The following is a 21,803-nucleotide window of genomic DNA, read 5'->3' on the forward strand; positions in this document are numbered from 1 at the left end:
TGTTTTGATTTTCAGTGGTCCTTTATTAAAAAAAAAAAAAAAAAAAAACTAATAGTGTTACAGTTGAATTCTGGAATCTTAAAATGCATAATATGGAACCAACTCTTTTTTTCTTTTTTTTTTTTTCAACAAACTTCATTCTAAGAAAAAGTTATTATTGGCTTTCTTCAGTATTCTGAAGTTTATCAGAAAAGCCTATATATAAATCTGGTAACAGATTTTAATCCAAAAGCTAAGAATCCATAAGCAATCTGGACAACAGTTCTTATTAGTCCTTGAAAACTGTGTACGTGAAAAAAAGAAAAGAAACTGGACATCTAACCTCTCACATGGTTCAAGGTTTCTCTTATTAAGTCATTTGAAATAACTCAATCCTTGTGGCAATAAATAAGATAGATGCAGTCTCCTGATCTCAGAACTTAGGGAAAGCAGATAATCAAATTCTCAGGTCCCCCATGTATGCCAAAATATCTCGGTCAAAAAAAAAAAGTTGGCCTACATGACTAAATCATTTTGGTTGTGAACTAGTGATTTGAAAACCAAGGAAAAGACTATGACCCTGAAACCCTAAACAATGTAAGGGTAAACATGAAATTAGAAATGAGTTTTTCCTTTAGGAAGGAAAACTGCTTTTAATCAATAAAATGTTTTGCAGAATAGCTTATTAGTTTATGAATAAAGTCCCAAAGCAAGTAAATTTTGCTTGTGAAAAAATTTTCTGACACCTGTGGGGGGAAATATAAAAGCACCCTTACTTGGAAAAAGAAAAAGAAAGAAAAAATAAAAACACTCTTTACTAATAATGAAATACGTTTTCTGTTAGGAAATATTAAAGACCCTATATATTTGGGTCTTTAATGTGAATGTGAATATATATTCACATTCAAGTATTATGAAACATCATTTAGATAATCACATAAGTAATAAACAATGGCTAGAGTGAAAATTAGTAATGCAAAATGATATCAATTTATATAAATAAAACTTCCTAAGTTTCCAACAATAAAACTTCCTAAGTTCCCAATTGAAGGTATATATTGCTTTTAAAGCCATTAAAAGTTCAAAGCTTAGAACAAATTCCTAGTAGTTGGGATGAATGATTCTACTTGTTTTCTTATTGCAAAAGCAGCAGTTTTTTTCCTAAATAAAATTATATGCTTTTTTCCCTGGAAAAAAGTTTTGGGGGTTTGTTGTTTCCTTTTGTTTACTACCCTCTACACATATAAAAGCTTGAATTAAACATCTGAAAGTTTTAGATTATGGGTATCGCACAAGGCCTATGCTCTCTTTCTCTAATATATTAACTTTTCCATTCCCTCTAAGGCAGTCTATAAGCAACTTATGTTCACAGTCAGGGAGAAAAAAGTTACTATTGACAGGCTACTTTTCTTCCCCCACTGAAAATAAAAGCAGCTCTTTTGATTTCAATTATGGAAAACTGATATCCCTACAATAAAGTTTTTTAAATGCCAGATTCTCTTAGATTTTAAGTTTCTACACAATTTGTTTCTCTGCACAGTGTAACTAGGGGTAAAGAGATCAAGGAATTACTGCTCGGCTAGACTTCCTCCAGAGTCATTCAAGGCATATTATGGTGTAGTAGAAACCACCATTCTTACTTTGAAAGTTTTCTTCAATCCAGTTGCATATAAGGCAATCATTCAATTAGAAAACATGATCTTCAGTACACAAATGGCTACTGATAACACATGTGTAATCAGAATCTAATACTTCCATTCTAATTTTGTTAGAATGTCATAGCAACTTTGTCGAGATTGCTGGCTCTTCAGGTGACATTTTTTTTGTTTAGCATTTTGGTTGTTGTGAATTGTGCTAATAATTACCTTGACAGTTTAAAACGTTCTTTGATTTTGATCTGGTCTTGCTTGCTAACTGGAATGTGCTCAATAATTTTTAGGTCTGTCTTAATATATATATATACATATATATTTTGCAGTAACAAAACACACATAGGTTAAAACATATCTTTTTAAAATTTCTGTGAGAAAAATACTTTATAAATTTATTCTTACTTCTTTTTTAAAAAATATGGGCTTCCAACAATTCCAGAGCTAAATTTAAGTACAGATGAAAAAACCAAAATATAATCCTATGACTTATTAATTTTCTAATTATAGAGATACTTTACTAAAGTTGTCATTCCAAAAGTACATCCTCTTGTGAAGAGTTACATGAACAAACCAAAAAAGGCTGGTGAACAGAAGCAAGAGAATGCAGGCAGTTTCTTAAAGACTCTCAAAATAAACCTGAAATACCTTTTAAAATATATTAGAAAAATAAAAGTTTTAAAAATAACTGGATCTTTACAATCTTCTTTTTTGATCTTTACAATCTTGAATTCATCCCAAAGTATACACACACAACAATCCTGATGATCCAGAATTTATCCCAAAAAATATATAGCAAAGTAAAAAAAAGTTCCAGAGAACCATATTCAATATTGCTTAGATAGCCACTAAAATTCTATTACCTTTTGGAGAACATCTAGAGCTGTAAGTACAGCTTCCTGTAAACTTGTCAAAACTGCTTCAGTGTAAGATGGAAGAATGAAAGGGGATGCATCTGAACTTATTGGGACTGAAACGGCACTGTGTAGTATGACTCCCAACTTTTGCAAATCATCCATGTTGAAACCAGTTTTTATGTGTTGGTAAAGAGCTGGAAATATCTGAATTAAAGCTGTAAGAAAAGGCTGGCTGGGAATGAAAGTTAGTTTATCAAAAGTAATAGGAGGCTTAGTGCTTTCAGATCCAACTCTATACCAGGTATTCCATGCAGCCCACCAGAGATTCAAATCTTCAAGCTCATCAGTAACTACAGGTGGCTCAGAGCTGCTATATCTTCCAAGTCTTTCTCCAATGGAATCTGTTCTTACAAATGGCCTGTTCAGGCCAGGGCCTGATATGGACCCTAAAAGGACAGGCACAGGGACATTAACTGCAGGTGGTGTCTCAGGCTTATCTGAGTCTCTGACAGGGGTCACAATCTGTAAAATTTCCTGGAAGCTTTTCAGCGCAGCCAGAGATACTTCGTTGTTTTTGCTGAGTGCTGCTGATTGTATATGGTCAAGAAGAACATCCCATGCTCTTGAAAAATCTCCTATATTAGGAAGAGGAAAACAAAATTTATCACCATAAAAGAGATCAAATTTTCTCTTACTATTAGACACTTTAAAGTTTATTTGCTTTATTTTTCTGCTTAAATTCCTATAGAACTAGAAAAAATACGCTAAGGTACTAACAATGTGAATTAAAATCATTACAACCCAAAAACCCAGTAAAAAATTTTTGTCAGCTACAGGAACAAACAGCATCAAGAAGAGGATAATGAGTATATCAAACAAGGTTTTGGTCTTAAAAATAAAACTCTGTAAATGTATGTATACATGTTTCTATTCTAGTACTTCTGCCTAAGGAGAACAGAATAAAAACTTAAGAGGGTGAAAACAAAAACTTTTCAGTAACATCTTCAGTCTATCCATCTACCTTTATTAATGATTAAGTAGGATGTTCCCATTCTTAAGCATATTGGAAAAGTTAAAACAGAATGATACACGTTTTTTTATCTGTCTAAATGTTTAAAATAAACTGTAAATCATACTCCATAAAAATCTTAACTTTACACTTTGGTTTTCATATTTAAATAATTTTACAGTTGTGGAATTTTCTTAAACATTTTTCCCCCATCAGTGAGTTGCCAGGAGAAAATGCACCATAAAGATTAGACTGTCCTTTTACAATGAGTCTAAATTTATTTCTCCCATGTAAAACCGAGTCGACTGATCTACCATCAGCAGAACATGGGCTGAATGGTAGCTGTTGTTTCCACTAATCAATTCAATCTCTTGCTCTACTCCTGTGACCAACTAAGCACGTTTATAATGAAACTCTCTATGGCCTGGTGTGGTTTGTTCCTATAAAGCTCAGCAAAAAATGATCTTGTTCCTACAGACATCTAGCCCAATGGCTTTGTTAGTAGCATGGATTATTACCCACCTATTTGTATTTAAATAATGCAAAAAGCAGAGGAACTGACATTCTGCAAAGGATAACATTAAGTAGGCTATGAAATAGAGATAATCGAGGTTTAAAGAATTTCACTTCACAAAAGCTATCAAAGACTAGATGTTTTTTCAAGAAGGGATAAACCCATATGACTGAGGAAGCATTCAGTTAATTGGAAAGCTGGAACTGAGTCTGGTATAAAACAGTAAGTATTGCTCTGCCTTTACAGGATAAATGATAACACTTGCCCAGTTATATGCCTCTTCCTCTCCATACTTTAAAAAAAAAAAATTGAAGTATAAATTACATACAATAAAAAACAGATTTTTCAGTAAACTGTTCAAAGAGTTTAAAAAATTTTTGTCTAAAAACTATCAAAACAACAAAACAAAATACTTCTGCTTGTTGCCATTCCAGTCCAAAAGTCAGATGAAACATTACGTTTCCCCACCAGAATGGTGACCAAGTCTCAGATTTAGAATATTCCATGCCATAGTTAGGAAAAAACCCAGTAATTCTTTCATTAATATATTCTATGTCTAGGAAGAAGTCTTCTTTCTAAAAGACTAGGTATAATTATATATTGCACGTGGTTATGTTAAAAATATGAACCGCATTATTTAAAAATATTTTTAAAAATTTTTATACAATTTTTAAAGGTTACACTCTATTTACAATTATTACAAAATACTGGCTATATTCCAGTGTTGTAAAATACATCCTTGCAGCCTATCTTATATCCAATAGTTTGCAGCTTCCAGTCCCCCACCCTTGTATTGCCCCACTTGCCCCCTGTCCCCACGGGTAACCACTAGTTTGTTCTCTGTATCTGTGAGTCTGCTTCTTTTTTGTTATATTCACTAGTTTGTTTTATTTTTTAGATTCTACATAGAAGTGATATCATATCAGTATTTGTCTTTCTCTGTCTGACTTACTTCACTTAGCATAATGTCCTGCAAGTCTACCCATGTTGCTGCAAATGGCAAAATTTTCAACTACAAGAAAAAAACTGCAAAAAACCACAAACATGTGGAGGCTAAACAATATGCTACTAAACAGCCAATGGATCACTGAAGAAATCAAAGAGGAAATCAAAAAATACCTAGAGACAAATGAAAATGAAAATACAATGATCCAAAACCTTTGGGACGCCAGCAAAAGCAGTTCTAATAGGAAAGTTTATAGCAATACGAGCTTACTTCAGGAAATAAGAAAAATCTCAAATGAACAACCTAACTTTACACCTAAGGGAACTAGAGAAAAAAGAACAAAACCCAAAGTTAGTAGAAGGAAAGAAATCATAAAGATCAGAGCAGAAATAAATGAAATAGAGACTAAAACAACAATAGAAAAGATCAATGAAACTAAAATCTGCTTCTTTGAAAAGATAAACCAAGTTGACAAACCTTCAGCCAGACTCATCAAGAAAAAAAGGGAGAGGGCCCAAATCAATAAAATCAGAAATGAAAAAGAAGAAGTTACAACTGACACCACAGAAATACAAAGAATCATAAGAGACTTCTATGAACAACTATACACCAATAAAATGGACAACCTAGAAGAAATGGACAAATTCTTTGAAAGAATCTCCCAAGACTGAACCAGGAAGAAACAGAAAATATGAACAATTATTGGTTATGAAATTGAATCAGTAATTTAAAAACTCCAATGAACAAACATCTAGGACCAGATGGCTTCATAGGTGAATTCTACCAAACATTTAGAGAAGAGTTAACACCTATCCTTCTCAAACTACTCAAAAAAAACTGCAGAGGAAGGAACACTTCTGAACCATTCTATGAGCATCACCCTGACACCATCTTATTCTAAAATAATAAAAACCATTTCCTAGTGTTCAAATTATAAAAAATCATCAAAGCTACATGAACTGCATCATGTCTTCATTTAAAAAAATCTAAATCTATTAGTTCTTAGCTTTTAAGATAAAGTAACTATCACAGAGGTATTGAAAACGATGCTTATTTGTCAAAACTCAGCAAACATACAGTTAAGATTGGCACATTTCATTATATGTAAATTTTACATGAAAACAAAAAACTAAGATTTAAAATGTATATGTATGTACATTATATATATATGTATATATATATGTATATATAAAATAGAGAGAGCCCTAAAGTGTACATGATGAACACCACACAAAAATGCCCACGAAAAGAGTAAATATGCTTATGCTTTAACATAATGGGGGGGAAAGCCAACCATAAAATAATAAATTAAAAAAATAATATGTACTTGTTCACAATTATGTACAAAAGTACTTCTGTTCACTTTTCTCAACCACTCCCAGCCCTACCACCAGAATTGAAGGAAGTTATTATAATCTACACCAGAGTTTCTCAATCTCAATACTACTGACATTTTGGGTTGGATAACTCTTTGTTGTAGGGGCTATCCTGTGCATTGTAAGATATGTAGCAGCATCCCTGGCTGTTACTCCCCCAGAAGCCAGTAGTGCATGTCCTTCCCCAGTTGTGACAACCAAAACTGTCTCCAGACATTGTCAAATATCCTGTGGGGGGAGGGAGTAGGTTGGGCAAAATTGGCCCTGGTTGAGAGGCACTGATCTACACCACCAAGTTTCCTCACCAGTCTAACAGTATCCTACCATTCTTCTTTGTGGCCATTCCATTCCACACATACCATCTGAAGTGATATTTCTGAACTGCATATCTGATCACATCACATCATGGATTAAAACCTTCCAGTGCTCTTAGAATAAAGTCTTAACTTTTGAACATAACCTGCAAAGTGTTCCATGCTCTGGCCTCTCTCTACCTCTACAACCTGATGTGGAATTACACTTTTCTGTGTTCTCTTCACTCCAGACCTTCAAACATGCCGGGGTCCTCACCATCCCCATCTCCTCAATCTTCTCCCATCTCTTTTACACATTCTCTCTGCCTGTAAGGCTCTTCCCAGTTCCTCCTGCCCTTGCCCGATGAACTACTACGCAGATAAAATATTGCTTTCTCAGGGAAGCCTACACATACCTCACTGGCCTGGTCGAATATCTATTATAAGCACACAACCTACTATAAGCTCCTTTTAGCACTGATCATTGTAGCAATTTTGTATTTATTTATGTAATTACAGTTCTTCCCTCATACCCATGAAATAGCAAGGACATCGCATCCCCTAGAGACTCACCCGCAGTAGGTGCACATTACATATTTTCTCAGTGAAATGAATGAAAACGTGCATGCTCATGCACACACCACACATAACACAAAGACTGGCAGTTAAGATGGATTATTCTTGGAAAGTAGCATTGTATATGAACTTTAAAGAATCTCCTGTATTTTCCAAATTTCCTTTAACATTAATTACTTGTATACTCAGAAAAAAAAAATGTGTATCTACCTAAAGGTTGCAGTAAATATCTTCTAGTGTTGAAGATTCTTGCTACTCCGGCCAATGTTAAAACCCATGTCTCAGCCCATTGCTTCTCTGCTGTGTCCCTTGAATGATGAATGAGAATATTGCCACCTCCGGACTCAATCTTTTCTTTGTCTGCAGTGGTAGAAGACTCTCGAACTCGGTCCAATAGATGAAAGAGAACCTAAATATTTATAACAATGCATATAAAAAGTATTGATAACACAGCTTAAGTAACAGCATAGAAAATTAGGCATTGTTACAAAGAATTACACCTGACATTCTGATCAATCCCCATATATTAGACGAAACTGACCAACAGAGGTAACCTTATATTAAGTTTATCCTTAAGGTCATAGAATATGAAAAATTAAAATAAATTGGATAGACTATTGTCTAAGACTTACTGAGCTGAGGTGCCAATGGAGCACCTAGGGGGTAATGTACAAGAAGGGAATGAAGTTAAGGAGAGGGATCCAGGCAAATATATAACTATGAGTGACATCTGGACAGAGGTTACTGCTGAAACTTCAGGACTGGATGAAGGTGCTTGAAAAAAATCAAGCAGGAGGCGGTTGGGATTTGGGGAATGTTTACATTTAAAATGTAGAATCAGAGGAAGTAATAGGAGCCCAAAAAATAAAATAAAAATTGAGTAGAGAAGCACACGCATGCTGTGGAACACAAGCCAAAGGAAGAGAAATTTCAAGGAAAAAATAATCAGCAGTATTAAATGCTACAAAAAACGAGTAGGATAAGGATTGAGCATGGGGCAAGAGCCTTGGCAATTAGAAGACTACCTGTAGAGTCTATGAACAATTTGTGTGGTTCTAAAAATATGGTCTCAGAACCATCAGCATCACCCAGGAGCTTCACAGACATGCAAATTCTCAGTCCCTGCGCCAGGGGAAAGAAATCAGAAACTCTAGAGGGTTGGGGACAGTGGCTCAAGCAATTTGTTCTTTATTAAGTCCTCTAGGAGATTCTGTCACATGCTAAGGTTTAAGATACTCTGAAGTAGAATAATCTGGATATCAAATTACAAGGGGGTAAGGGAATGCAGGGGAAGTGAGAAAGAAAAAAAATTATTGAGATTTAGGCAGCAAGATTAACAATGAAGCTGTCTGAAAAGAAAACAGAAAGCAGAGAAAATATCAGTTTGTTTTTTAAAACAATAAAGGACTCTTCAGCATGTTTGTGAACTGAGAAGCCAGGGGATAGAGTTGAAACAGAAGACACAAGAGGGGACTTCCCTGGTGGTCCAGTGGTTAAGACTACTCTCCCAATGCAGGGGGCCCGGGTTAGATCCCTGACATCCCTCATGCGGCGTGGTGCAGCTACTAAAAAAAAAAAAAAAAAACGAAAAAAAAACAGAAGACATAGGAGTGGGGAGCAGGGCTTTTAATTATTTTTATTACAGAACATACATTATTAATTTTTTAAGAAGACATTCTGGGGTCTTTTTATTAAACTGAAAACACTGTTAAATACAATGAAGGTTTACCATTTTGCCTACCAACAAACTTGCTGATTTCAAAAATTCACAAAAGCAATGGAAGGATTATAAATAGAATTTTATTAAAATGGAACAGATTAAACAAAAAACAGAGAGCTTTTAGCAAAGAGGGGATGCTCACTAACAAGCTGTTGACTCTGTAAGAACATTTTAAAAAGAAGATAAAATTGAAAAATTAAAAAAATGAAACTGCATATTTAATGAACGAACATGGAATTTACAAATTGGAGGTGGTTTTTGTTTGGTGAGTCTGCAAGTAAATTTCACTACTGGTGAAAATTTTCATTTGACTATATTATATTTGAATTATAGGTAGTGGTTTAGCAACTACTAGTTCTATTACCACAGGGGAAAACGAGGAGAGAGGGAAGTGCAAAGGAGATAAAGAGATAAAAAGATGAGGCTTTTAGTATTTAGTCCGATCTATGTGAGGTGCAATTAAAAATACGACAAAGCTAACATTTTCTGTTTTGCCAAATGCACAGACAGAAACTCTTCTTTAAAAATTAATAGGAAGAGGGCTTCCCTGGTGGTGCAGTGGTTGAGAGTCCACCTGCCGATGCAGGGGACACGGGTTCGTGCCCCGGTCCAGGAAGATCCCACATGCCGCGGAGCTGCTGGGCCCGTGAGCCATGGTCACTGGGCCTGTGCGTCCGGAGCCTGTGCTCCGCAACAGCAGAGGCCACAGCAGTGAGAGGCCCGCGTAACGCAAAAAAAAAAAAAAAATTAATAGGAAGAAAAAGAATATATATGTATAACTGAATCACATTCAGTGAAAGTGAAACTAACAACATTTAAAATCAACTAGACTTCAATAAAAAAACTAAAAATTAAAAAAAAATTTTTTTAATTAATATGAACAAGTTTAATTGAAAAAGTATATAAGCATGTCTCAATTAAGAACTGATAACTCAAGCTATTTTACAGTACCTTCCAAATAACAGTGTGCCATGTTGAGGGCTGTAATAAAGTTCCATGTGCACCAATTGTCGAAAATAGAGTTTGCCCTGCACTCTTCCTGACAGCAGGACGGGGGTCCACACATAGTTCACCCAATTTTGCATAAAGACACAACCACAAACAATCAAACGGTGGTGCAGGGTGGAACGGCCGATTTAAAACCACTCCTTTCTCTTCTGCCTGCTTTTGCTGTGCTGCTTCTTCGTTATTTAATTCTTTTTCAATAGTTTCTCCTCTTTGGAAAAAATAATCTGAAATATTCCACTAAAAAGCAAAGGAGAAAATATCAATTTATTCATAGATTTTATTTTAAACACATAGATATGCAACACATACTTTTTCAGAATTAAAAAAACAATTATTTCAGAAACTCCTTTTCTAGTAGAATGGATTTAATGAAAATATCTCCTCTTCTGTCAAGTGTCTCTAACTGATTTCAGAATTTGAGGGAGCAATCTTGTGCTAACATTAATAATTTGAAAAAATTGGTGCAGTCAATGTGGAAAACAGTATGGAGGCTCCTCAAAAAACTAAAAATAGAACTACCATATGATCCAGAAATTCCACTCCTAGATAAATATTTGGAAAAAATGAAAACACTGATTTGAAAAGACACATGCACCCCAATGTTCATAGCAGCACTATTTACAATAGCCAAGATATAGAGTTACCTAAGTGCCCATCAACAGATGAATGGATAAAGAAGATGTGGTAGCTAGATAGGTAAATAAATAGATTGTATATATTATATATATATATATGTATATCTGTCTATCTCTCTCTCTATATATATATACACGTACACACACACACGATGGAATACTACTCAGCCATAAAGAAGAATGAAAATTTGCCTTTTTCAACAACAGGGATGAACCTGGAAGGTATTATGGTTAGCGAAATAAGTCAGACAAAGAAAGACAAACACTGTATGTTATCATTTATATGCAGAATCTAAGATGATTCAAACAAATGAATACAACAACAGAGAAAGAGACTCATACAGAACAAACTAGAGGGGAGATGGAAGTGGGAAAGGACAATATAGGAATAGGAGATTAAGAGGTATAAACTACTATGTATAAAATAAACAAGCTACAAGGAAATATTGTAAAGCACAGGGAATATAGCCAATATTCTATAATAACTTTAAATGGAGTATAATCATAAAAATTTTGAATCACTATGTTGTATACCTGAAACTAATATAATATTATAAATCAACTATACCTCAATAAATAAAAGAAAAAAGAAAACAAGTTGGTTCTACCTAGAAAGTTGAACATGCACATACATAAAGACCCAGCAATTCCAATGTAGGCTATGTGCCCTCAAAAAGTTCCTTGGACAAGTGCAAGAATCTTTATGACAGCATTGCTCATAACTGCAAAGACCAAGAAATAATCCAAATGTTCACCAAAGGTAGACTGGATCATTAAATTGTGGTATAATCATACAATGAAATACTGCATGATTAAGTCACCAGGAGTGAATCTCAAAAATAAATGTTGAGCAAAGAAACAACAGAAGATTAAAGTATGATTCTACTTATTCTCTTTCATAAACAGGCAACTGCAAACAATATATTATTTAAGTGTAAAAGCATAAAGTGATAAAAACTATAAAGAAAAACAGGGAAGCAAGTAACAGAAATTTCAGGGTACAAATGACTTTGACAGAGGAGACCAATGCAATCTGAGAGGGGCATATGAAGGGTCTTAAGTAGGGTGATGTGCCATTTCCTGGCTTGGGTGATGGGTACTGAGGTGTCTGGGTGTATCTTTACTTCACAGTAAAAATTAAAAGAAATGAAAAAGAAACAAAATGTTTAATATGAAAAATTTCAAGAACATACAGAAAAGCAGGGAGAATATATCAATATACTGATATAACCACCACATCTAGATATAACAATTGTTAACATTTTGTCATATTTTCTTCATGCCTATATTTTATAATCTCTACTAGAAAAGGCTTTAAAAAACATAACCATGATACCATTATTAACCTAACAAAATTATTAAACAATCCCTATCATTTAATAATATTTTGTAATTTCATACAAGAGTAGTTAACATCTCCAAACATGTCTTATTGAGTTCACTGTCAACCACAGTAAGGTATGTGAATTAATGAGAATTACATCAGTTGTAAAAATGAAGAGAATACAATATCTATGAACATAAATGTAAAATAAAGGACATGATATCTAGCAGTAATTTAATCAACACTGAATTAACCAACCACCCTTTGGGAGCAATTAAATACTCAACATGCCTATGTTTTCCCCCATGATTACATTTTTAATTGTAAAATATTAACTTATCTAGTTGTAAGGAACATTAAGTTTGACTTTAAAAACTTCTGAATTATAATATGCATTTAAAAGACTCTAAATAATTGCCTTTAAATAAATATATACTGTTTACTTCTCTACATGTTTAATGTAATATTAACAATACCTTAACATAGATTTTATTATTTCTATAATCGATAAGTGAAATGAGGCTCAAGAGGTCAATAGTTTAACAATGAACAAGATGCAGACAGAATTAAAATAGTACATGTATATCTGTTTCCGCAGTCTAGGCTCTCTCACTATTATATGCTATCTCCTAAACACCTAACTAAGCAGTGTTGACACACTACAGGACTATGTAAATGGTAAAGTCTTTATTGAAGCTTTACTTCCTAAATAAGTAGTACATAAAAATGTTACTACTGTCAGAAAGAGAAAGAAAAATACCATATGATATCACTTATATATGGAATATAAAATACGATACAAATGAACCTACCTATGAAACAGAAACAGACTCACACACATAAAGAACAAACTTGTGGGTGCCAAGGGGAAGAGGGGTGAGGGATGGATGGATTAGGAGTTTGGGGTTAGCAGATACAAACTATTTAGAATTGATAAACAACAAGGTCCTACTGTATATAGCACAGGGAACTATACACAATATCCTATGATAAACCATAATGGAAAGGAATATAAAAGATAATGTGTATATATATATATATATATATATATATGTATAACTGAATTACTCTGCCATACAGCAGAAATTAACACAACATTGTAAATCAACTATACTTCAATTAAAAAAAAATGTTACTATGAAAATAACATTAAAAATCAGTTACCCTTGAGACAGCAGAAGCAAGTGCTCTGCTTCTTCTCAAGTGCTCATGGAACATTCCCCAGGAAAGATCATATCTTGGGTCACAAATCAAGCCTTGGTAAATTTAAGAAAACTGAAATCATATCAAGTATCTTTTCCAATCACAACGCTATGAGACTAGATATCAATTACAGGAAAAAATCTGTAAAAAATACAAACACATGGAGGCTAAACAATACACTACTAAATAACCAAGAGATCACTGAAGAAATCAAAGAGGAAATCAAAAAATACCTAGAAACAAATGACAATGAAAACACGATGACCCAAAACCTATGGGAAGCAGCAAAAGCAGTTCTAAGAGGGAAGTTTATAGCAATACAATCCTTCCTCAAGAAACAAGAAACAACTCAAATAAACAACCTAACCGGGGGGGACCTTGAAGATGGCGGAAGAGTAAGACGCGGAGATCGCCTTCCTCCCCACGGATACACCAGAAATACATCCACACGTGGAACAACTCCTACAGAACTCCTACTGAAGGCTGGCAGAAGACCTCAGACCTCCCAAAAGGCAAGAAACTCCCCACGTAACTGGGTAGGGCAAAAGAAAAAACAGAGACAAAAGAATAAGGACGGCACCTGCACCAGTGGGAGGGAGCTGTGAAGGAGGAAAAGTTTCCACACACTAGGAAGCCCCTCCGCGGGCGGAGACTGCGGGAGGCGGAGGGGGGAGTTTCGGGACCGCGGAGTAGTGCACAGCGACGGGTGCGGAGGGCAAAGCGGGGAGATTCCTGCACAGACGATCGGTGCCGACCGGCACTCACCAACCCGAGAGGCTTGCTGCTCACCCACCGGGGCGGGCGGGGCTGCGAGCTGAGGCTCGGGTTTTGGTTTTGGACGGAGCTCAGGGAGAGGACTGGGGTTGGCGGCTTGAACATAGCCTGAAGGGGTTAGTGCACCACGACTAGCCGGGAGGGAGTTCGGGGAAAAGCCTGCACCGGCCGAAGAGGCAAGAGACTTTTTCTTCCCTCTTTGTTTCCTGGTGCGCGAGGAGAGGGGTTTAAGAGCGCTGCTTAAAGGAACTCCAGAGACGGGCGCGAGCCGCGGCTGAGGGCGCGAGCCCCCGAGACGGGCGCGAGCCGCGGCTAAAACCGCGGACCCCAGAGACGGGCGGGAGACGCTAAGGCTGCTGCTGCCGCCACCGAGGGGCCTGTGTGCGAGCACAGGTCACTCTCCACACCCCTCTTCCGCGGAGCCTGTGCAGCCCGCCACTGCCAGGTTCCCGGGATCCAGGGACAACTTCCCCGGGAGTACGCACGGCGGGTCTCAGGCTGGTGCAACATCACGCCGGCCTCTGCCGCAACGTCACGCCGCCTCTGCCGCCGCAGGCCCGCCCCGCACGCAGTGCCCCTCCTTCCCCCATCCCCCAACCCCCGGCCTGAGTGAGCCGGAGGCCCCGAATCAGCTGCTCCTTTAACCCCGTCCTGTCTGAGCGAAAAAACAGACGCCCTCCAGCGACCTACACGCAGAGGCAGGGCCAAATCCAAAGCTGAGCTCCTGTGAGCTGTGAGAACAAAGAAGAGAAAGGGAAATCTCTCCCAGCAGCCACAGAAGCAGCGGATTAAAGCTCCACAATCAACTTGATATACCCTGCATCTGTGGAATACCTGAATAGACAAGGAATGATCCCAAATTGAAGAGGTGGAATTTAGGAGCGAGATCTATGATTTTTTTCCCTTTTCCTCTTTTTGTGAATGTGTACGTGTATGCTTCTGTGTGAGATCCTGTCTGTATACTCTTGCTTCCACCATTTGTCCTAGGGCTCTATCCGTCCATGACTTTTTTTTAAAAATTCTTTTTCTTAATAATTAAGTTTAATTGTAATAACTTTATTATACTTTACCTTCGTTCTTTCTTTCTTTCCTTCCTTCCTTCCCTCCTTTAGACAACGAATCACCCCAAATTGAGGAGGTGGTCTCAGGGAGCAGGATTTATGATTTTTCCCCCTTTACCTCTTTTTGTGAAGGTGTATGTGTATGCTTCTGTGTAAGATTTTCTCTGTATAGCTTTGCTTCCAACATTTGTCCTAAGGTTCTATCCGTCCCTTTTTTTTTTTTTTTTCTAAATATTTTTTAATTCAATAACTATATTATACTTTATTTTATTTTTACTGTATCATCTTTCTTTCTGTCTTTTTTCCTTCTTTCCCTCCTTCCTTCCTTCCTCCCTCCCTCCCTCCCTCCTTTCTTTCCTTCTTTGCTTCTTTCTTCCTTCCTTCCTTTCCTCCTTTCCTTCTTTCTTTACTCATACTTCTACTAATTCTCCCTACTTTTTCTCCCTTTTATTCTGAGCTGTGTGGATGAAAGGCTCTTGGTGCTCCAGCCAGGAGTCAGGGCTCTGCCTCTGAGGTAGGAGAGCCAACTTCAGGACACTGGTCAACAAGAGACCTCCCAGCTCCACATAATATTAAACGGTGGAAATCTCCCAGAGACCTCCATCTTAACACCAGCACCCAGCTTCACTCAACGACCAGCAAGCCACAGTGCTGGACAACCTATGCCAAACAACTAGCAAAACAGGAACACAACCCCACCCATTAGCAGAGAGGCTGCCTAAAATCATAATAAGGCCACAGACACCCCAAAACACACCACCAGACGTGAACCTGCCCACTAGAGAGACAAGATCCAGCCTCATCCAGCACAACACAGGCACTAGTCCCCTCCACCAGGAAGCCTACACAACCCACTGAAACAACCTTAGCCACTGGAGACAGACATCAAAAACAACGGGAACTACGAACCTGCAGCCTGCAAAAAGGAGACCCCAAACACAGTAAGATAAGCAAAATGAGAAGACAGAAAAACACACAGCAGATGAAGGAGCAAGATAAAAACCCACCAGACCTAACAAATGAAGAGGAAATAGGCAATCTACCTGAAAAAGAATTCAGAATAATGATAGTAAGGATGATCCGAAATCTTGGAAGTAGAATGGACAAAATGCAAGAAACAGTTAACAAGGACCTACAAGAACTAAAGATGAAACAAGCAACGATGAACAATGCAATAAATGAAATTAAAATCACTCTAGATAGGATCAATAGCAGAATAACTGAGGCAGAAGAACGGATAAGTGACCTGGAAGATAAAGTAGTGGAAATAACTACTGCAGAGCAGAATAAAGAAAAAAGAATGAAAAGAACTGAGGACAGTCTCAGAGACCTCTGGGACAACATGAAACGCACCAACATTCGAATTATAGGGGTTCCAGAAGAAGAAGAGAAAAAGAAAGGGACTGAGAAATTATTTGAAGAGATTATAGTTGAAAACTTCCCTAATATGGGAAAGGAAATAGTTAATCAAGTCCAGGAAGCACAGAGGGTCCCATACAGGATAAATACAAGGAGAAACACGCCAAGACACATATTAATCAAACTGTCAAAAATTAAATACAAAGAAAGCATATTAAAAGCAGCAAGGGAAAAACAACAAATAACACACAAGGGAATCCCCATAAGGTTAACAGCTGATCTCTCAGCAGAAACCCTACAAGCCAGAAGGGAGTGGCAGGACATACTGAAAGTGCTGAAGGAGAATAGCCTGCAACCAAGACTACTCTACCCAGCAAGGATCTCATTCACATTTGATGGAGAAATTAAAACCTTTACAGACAAGCAAAAGCTGAGAGAGTTCAGCACCACCAAACCAGCTTTACAACAAATGCTAAAGGAACTTCTCTAGACACGAAACACAAGAGAAGGAAATGACCTATAGTAGCGAACCCAAAACAATATATAAAATGGAAATAGGAACATACATATCAATAATTACCTTAAATGTAAATGGACTAAATGCTCCCACCAAAAGACACAGATTGGCTGAATGGATACAAAAACAAGACCCTTATATATGCTGTCTACAAGAGACCCACTTCAGAACTAGAGACACATACAGACTGAAAGTAAGGGGATGGAAAAAGATATTCCATGCAAATGGAAACCAAAAGAAAGCTGGAGTAGCAATTCTCATATCAGACAAAATAGACTTTAAAATAAGGACTATTAAAAGGGACAAAGAAGGACACTACATAATGATCAAGGGATCGATCCAAGAAGAAGATATAACAATTGTAAATATTTATGCACCCAACATAGGAGCACCTCAATACATAAGGCAAATACTAACAACCATAAAAGGGGAGATCAACAGTAACACATTCATAGTAGGGGACTTTAACACCCCACTTTCACCCATGGACAGATCATCCAAAATGAAAATAAATAAGGAAACACAAGCTTTAAATGATACATTAAACAAGATGGACTTAATTGATATTTATAGGACACTCCATCCAAAAACAACAGAATACACATTTTTCTCAAGTGCTCATGGAACATTCTCCAGGATAGATCATATCTTGGGTCACAAATCAAGCCTTGGTAAATTTAAGAAAACTGAAATTGTATCAAGTATCTTTTCCGACCACAACGCCATGAGACTAGATATCAATTACAGGAAAAGATCTGTAAAAAATACAAACACATGGAGGCTAAACAATACACTACTTAATAATGAAGTGATCACTGAAGAAATCAAAGAGGAAATAAAAAAATACCTAGAAACAAATGACAATGGAGACACAACGACCCAAAACCTATGGGATGCAGCAAAAGCAGTTCTAAGGGGGAAGTTTATAGCAATACAAGCCCACCTTAAGAAGCAGGAAACATCTCGAATAAACAACCTAACCTTGCACCTCAAGCAATTAGAGAAAGAAGAACAAAAAAACCCCAAAGCTAGCAGAAGGAAAGAAATCATAAAAATCAGATCAGAAATAAATGAAAAAGAAATGAAGGAAACAATAGCAAAGATCAATAAAACTAAAAGCTGGTTCTTTGAGAAGATAAACAAAATAGATAAACCACTAGCCAGACTCATCAAGAAAAAAAGGGAGAAGACTCAAATCAATAGAATTAGAAATGAAAAAGGAGAAGTAACAACTGACACTGCAGAAATAAAAAAAATCATGAGAGATTACTACAAGCAACTCTATGCCAATAAAATGGACAGCCTGGAAGAAATGGACAAATTCTTAGAAATGCACAACCTGCCAAGACTGAATCAGGAAGAAATAGAAAATATGAACAGACCAATCACAAGCACTGAAATTGAAACTGTGATTAAAAACCTTCCAACAAACAAAAGCCCAGGACCAGATGGCTTCACAGGTGAATTCTATAAAACGTTTAGAGAAGAGCTAACACCTATCCTTCTCAAACTCTTCCAAAATATAGCAGAGGGAGGAACACTCCCAAATTCCTTCTACGAAGCCACCATCACCTTGATACCAAAACCAGACAAGGATGTCACAAAGAAAGAAAACTACAGGCCAATATCACTGATGAACATAGATGCAAAAATCCTCAACAAAATACTAGCAAACAGAATACAACAGCACATTAAAAGGATCATACACCATGATCAAGTGGGGTTTATTCCAGGAATGCAAGGATTCTTCAATATACGCAAATCTATCAATGTGATAAACCATATTAACAAATTGAAGGAGAAAAACCATATGATCATCTCAATAGATGCAGAGAAAGCTTTCGACAAAATTCAACACCCATTTATGATAAAAACCCTCCAGAAAGTAGGCATAGAGGGAACTTTCCTAAACATAATAAAAGCCATATATGACAAGCCCACAGCAAACATCATCCTCAATGGTGAAAAACTGAAAGCATTTCCACTAAGATCAGGAACAAGACAAGGTTGCCCACTCTCACCACTCTTATTCAACATAGTTTTGGAAGTTTTAGCCACAGCAATCAGAGAAGAAAAGGAAATAAAAGGAATCCAAATCGGAAAAGAAGAACTAAAGCTGTCACTGTTTGCAGATGACATGATACTATACATAGAGAATCCTAAAGATGCTACCAGAAAACTACTAGAGCTAATCAATGAATTTGGTAAAGTAGCAGGATACAAAATTAATGCACAGAAATCTCTGGCATTCCTATATACTAATGATGAAAAATCTGAAAGTGAAATCAAGAAAACACTCCCATTTACCATTGCAACAAAAAGAATAAAATATCTAGGAATAAACCTACCTAAGGATACGAAAGACCTGTATGCAGAAAATTATAAGACACTGATGAAAGAAATTAAAGATGATACAAATAGATGGAGAGATATACCATGTTCTTGGATGGGAAGAATCAACATTGTGAAAATGACTCTACTACCCAAAGCAATCTACAGATTCAATGCAATCCCTATCAAACTACCACTGGCATTTTTCACAGAACTAGAACAAAAAATTTCGCAATTTGTATGGAAACACAAAAGACCCCGAATAGCCAAAGCAATCTTGAGAACGAAAAAAGGAGCTGGAGGAATAAGGCTCCCTGACTTTAGACTATATTACAAAGCAACAGTAATCAAGACAGTATGGTACTGGCATAAAAACAGAAAGATAGATCAGTGGAACAGGATAGAAAGCCCAGAGATAAACCCATGCACATATGGACACCTTATCTTTGATAAAGGAGGCAGGAATGTACAGTGGAGAAAGGACAGCCTCTTCAATAAATGGTGCTGGGAAAACTGGACAGGTACATGTAAAAGTATGAGATTAGATCACTCCCTAACACCATACACAAAAATAAGCTCAAAATGGATTAAAGACCTAAATGTAAGGCCAGAAACTATCAAACTCTTAGAAGAAAACATAGGAAGAACACTCTATGACATAAATCACAGCAAGATCCTTTCTGACCCACCTCCTAGAGTAATGGAAATAAAAACAAAAATAAACAAATGGGACCTAATGAAACTTCAAAGCTTTTGCACAGCAAAGGAAACCATAACCAAGACCAAAAGACAACCCTCAGAATGGGAGAAAACATTTGCAAATGAAGCAACTGACAAAGGATTAATCTCCAAAATTTACAAGCAGCTCATGCAGCTCAATAACAAAAAAACAAACAACCCCATCCAAAAATGGGCAGAAGACCTAAATAGACATTTCTCCAAAGAAGATATACAGAATGCCAACAAACACATGAAAGAATGCTCAACATCATTAATCATTAGAGAAATGCAAATCAAAACTACAATGAGATATCATCTCACACCAGTCAGAATGGCCATCATCAAAAAATCTAGAAACAATAAATGCTGGAGAGGGTGTGGAGAAAAGGGGACACTCTTGCACTGCTGGTGGGAATGTGAATTGGTTCAGCCACTGTGGAGAACAGTATGGAGGTTCCTTAAAAAACTACAAATAGAATTACCATATGACCCAGCAATCCCACTACTTGGCATATACCCTGAGAAAACCAAAATTCAAAAAGAGTCATGTACCAAAATGTTCACTGCAGCTCTATTTACAATAGCCAGGACATGGAAACAACCTAAGCGCCCATCATCGGATGAATGGATAAAGAAGATGTGGCACATATACACAATGGAATATTACTCAGCCTTAAAAAGAAATGAAATTGAGCTATTTGTAATGAGATGGATAGACCTAGAGTCTGTCATACAGAGTGAAGTAAGTCAGAAAGAAAAAGACAAATACCGTATGCTAACACATATATATGGAATTTAAGGGAAAAAAATGTCATGAAGAACCTAGGGGTAAGATAGGAATAAAGACGCAGACCTACTGGAGAACGGACTTGAGGGTATGGGGAGGGGGAGGGGTGAGTTTTGACAGGGCGAGAGAGAGTCATGGACATATACACACTAACAAACGTAGTAAGGTAGATAGCTGGGGGGAAGCAGCCGCAAGGCACAGGGATATTAGCTCGGTGCTTTGTGACAGCCTGGAAGGGTGGGATGGGGAGAGTGGGAGGGAGGGAGACGCAAGAGGGAAGACATATGGGAACATATGTATATGTATAGCTGATTCACTTTGTTATAAAGCAGAAACTAACACACCATTGTAAAGCAATTATACCCCAATAAAGATGTTTAAAAAAAAAAAAAAAAAAAAAAAAAAACAACCTAACCTTACACCCAAAGCAATGAGAGAAAGAAGAACAAAAAAACCCCAAAGTTAGTGCTTCCCTGGTGGCAGAGTGGTTGAGAGTCTGCCTGCCGATGCAGGGGACACGGGTTTGTGTCCCAGTCCGGGAAGATCCCACATGCTGCGGAGTGGCTAGGTCTGTGAGCCATGGCCGCTAAGCCTGCATGTCCGGAGCCTGTGCTCCGTGACGGGAGAGGCCACAACAGTGAGAGGCCCGCGTACCACAAAAAAAAAAAAAAAAAAAGGGGGTGCTAGGAACACTGGACAGCTACATGTAAAAGAATGAAGCTAGAACCCTCCCATACACCATACACAACAATAAACTCAAAATGGATTAGAAACCTAAATGTAAGACCAGACACTATAAAACTCTGAGAGGAAAACATAGGAAGAATGCTCTTTGACATAAATCACAGCAAGATGTTTTTTGACCCACCTCCTAGAGTATTGGAAATAAAAATAAACAAATGGGACCTAATGAAACTTAAAAGCTTTTGCACAGCAAAGGAAACTTTTTTTTTTTTTTTGCGGTACACGGGCCTCTCACTGTTGTGGCCTCTCCCGTTGCGGAACACAGGCTCCGGATGCACAGGCTCAGCGGCCATGGCTCACGGGCCCAGCCGCTCCGTGGCATGTGGGATCTTCCCGGACCAGGGCACGAACCCGTGTCCCCTGCATCAGCAGGTGGACTCTCAACCACTGCGCCACCAGGGAAGCCCCAAAGGAAACTTTA

At 37.2% G+C, this 21,803-nt stretch overlaps 1 protein-coding gene across 5 annotated transcripts in view; it reads right to left on the reverse strand.

Annotated features, from left to right (window-relative positions):
* The window catches only part of MON2 (MON2 homolog, regulator of endosome-to-Golgi trafficking), a 132,186-nt gene that overhangs the window by 35,718 nt on the left and 74,665 nt on the right, over positions 1–21,803 (reverse strand). For all 5 annotated transcript variants that reach the window (XM_032645103.1, XM_032645104.1, XM_032645106.1 and 2 more), the window contains 3 exons: positions 9,871–10,164; positions 7,410–7,608; positions 2,492–3,120 (listed from right to left, as the gene is read on the reverse strand). In XM_032645103.1, coding sequence (XP_032500994.1) covers positions 2,492–3,120; positions 7,410–7,608; positions 9,871–10,164 — 1,122 coding nt within the window. The remainder of the gene's footprint in view (positions 1–2,491; positions 3,121–7,409; positions 7,609–9,870; positions 10,165–21,803) is intronic.

This window comes from Phocoena sinus, chromosome 10 (assembly GCF_008692025.1).
Source record: "Phocoena sinus isolate mPhoSin1 chromosome 10, mPhoSin1.pri, whole genome shotgun sequence".
NCBI classification, from domain to species: Eukaryota; Metazoa; Chordata; class Mammalia; order Artiodactyla; family Phocoenidae; genus Phocoena; species Phocoena sinus.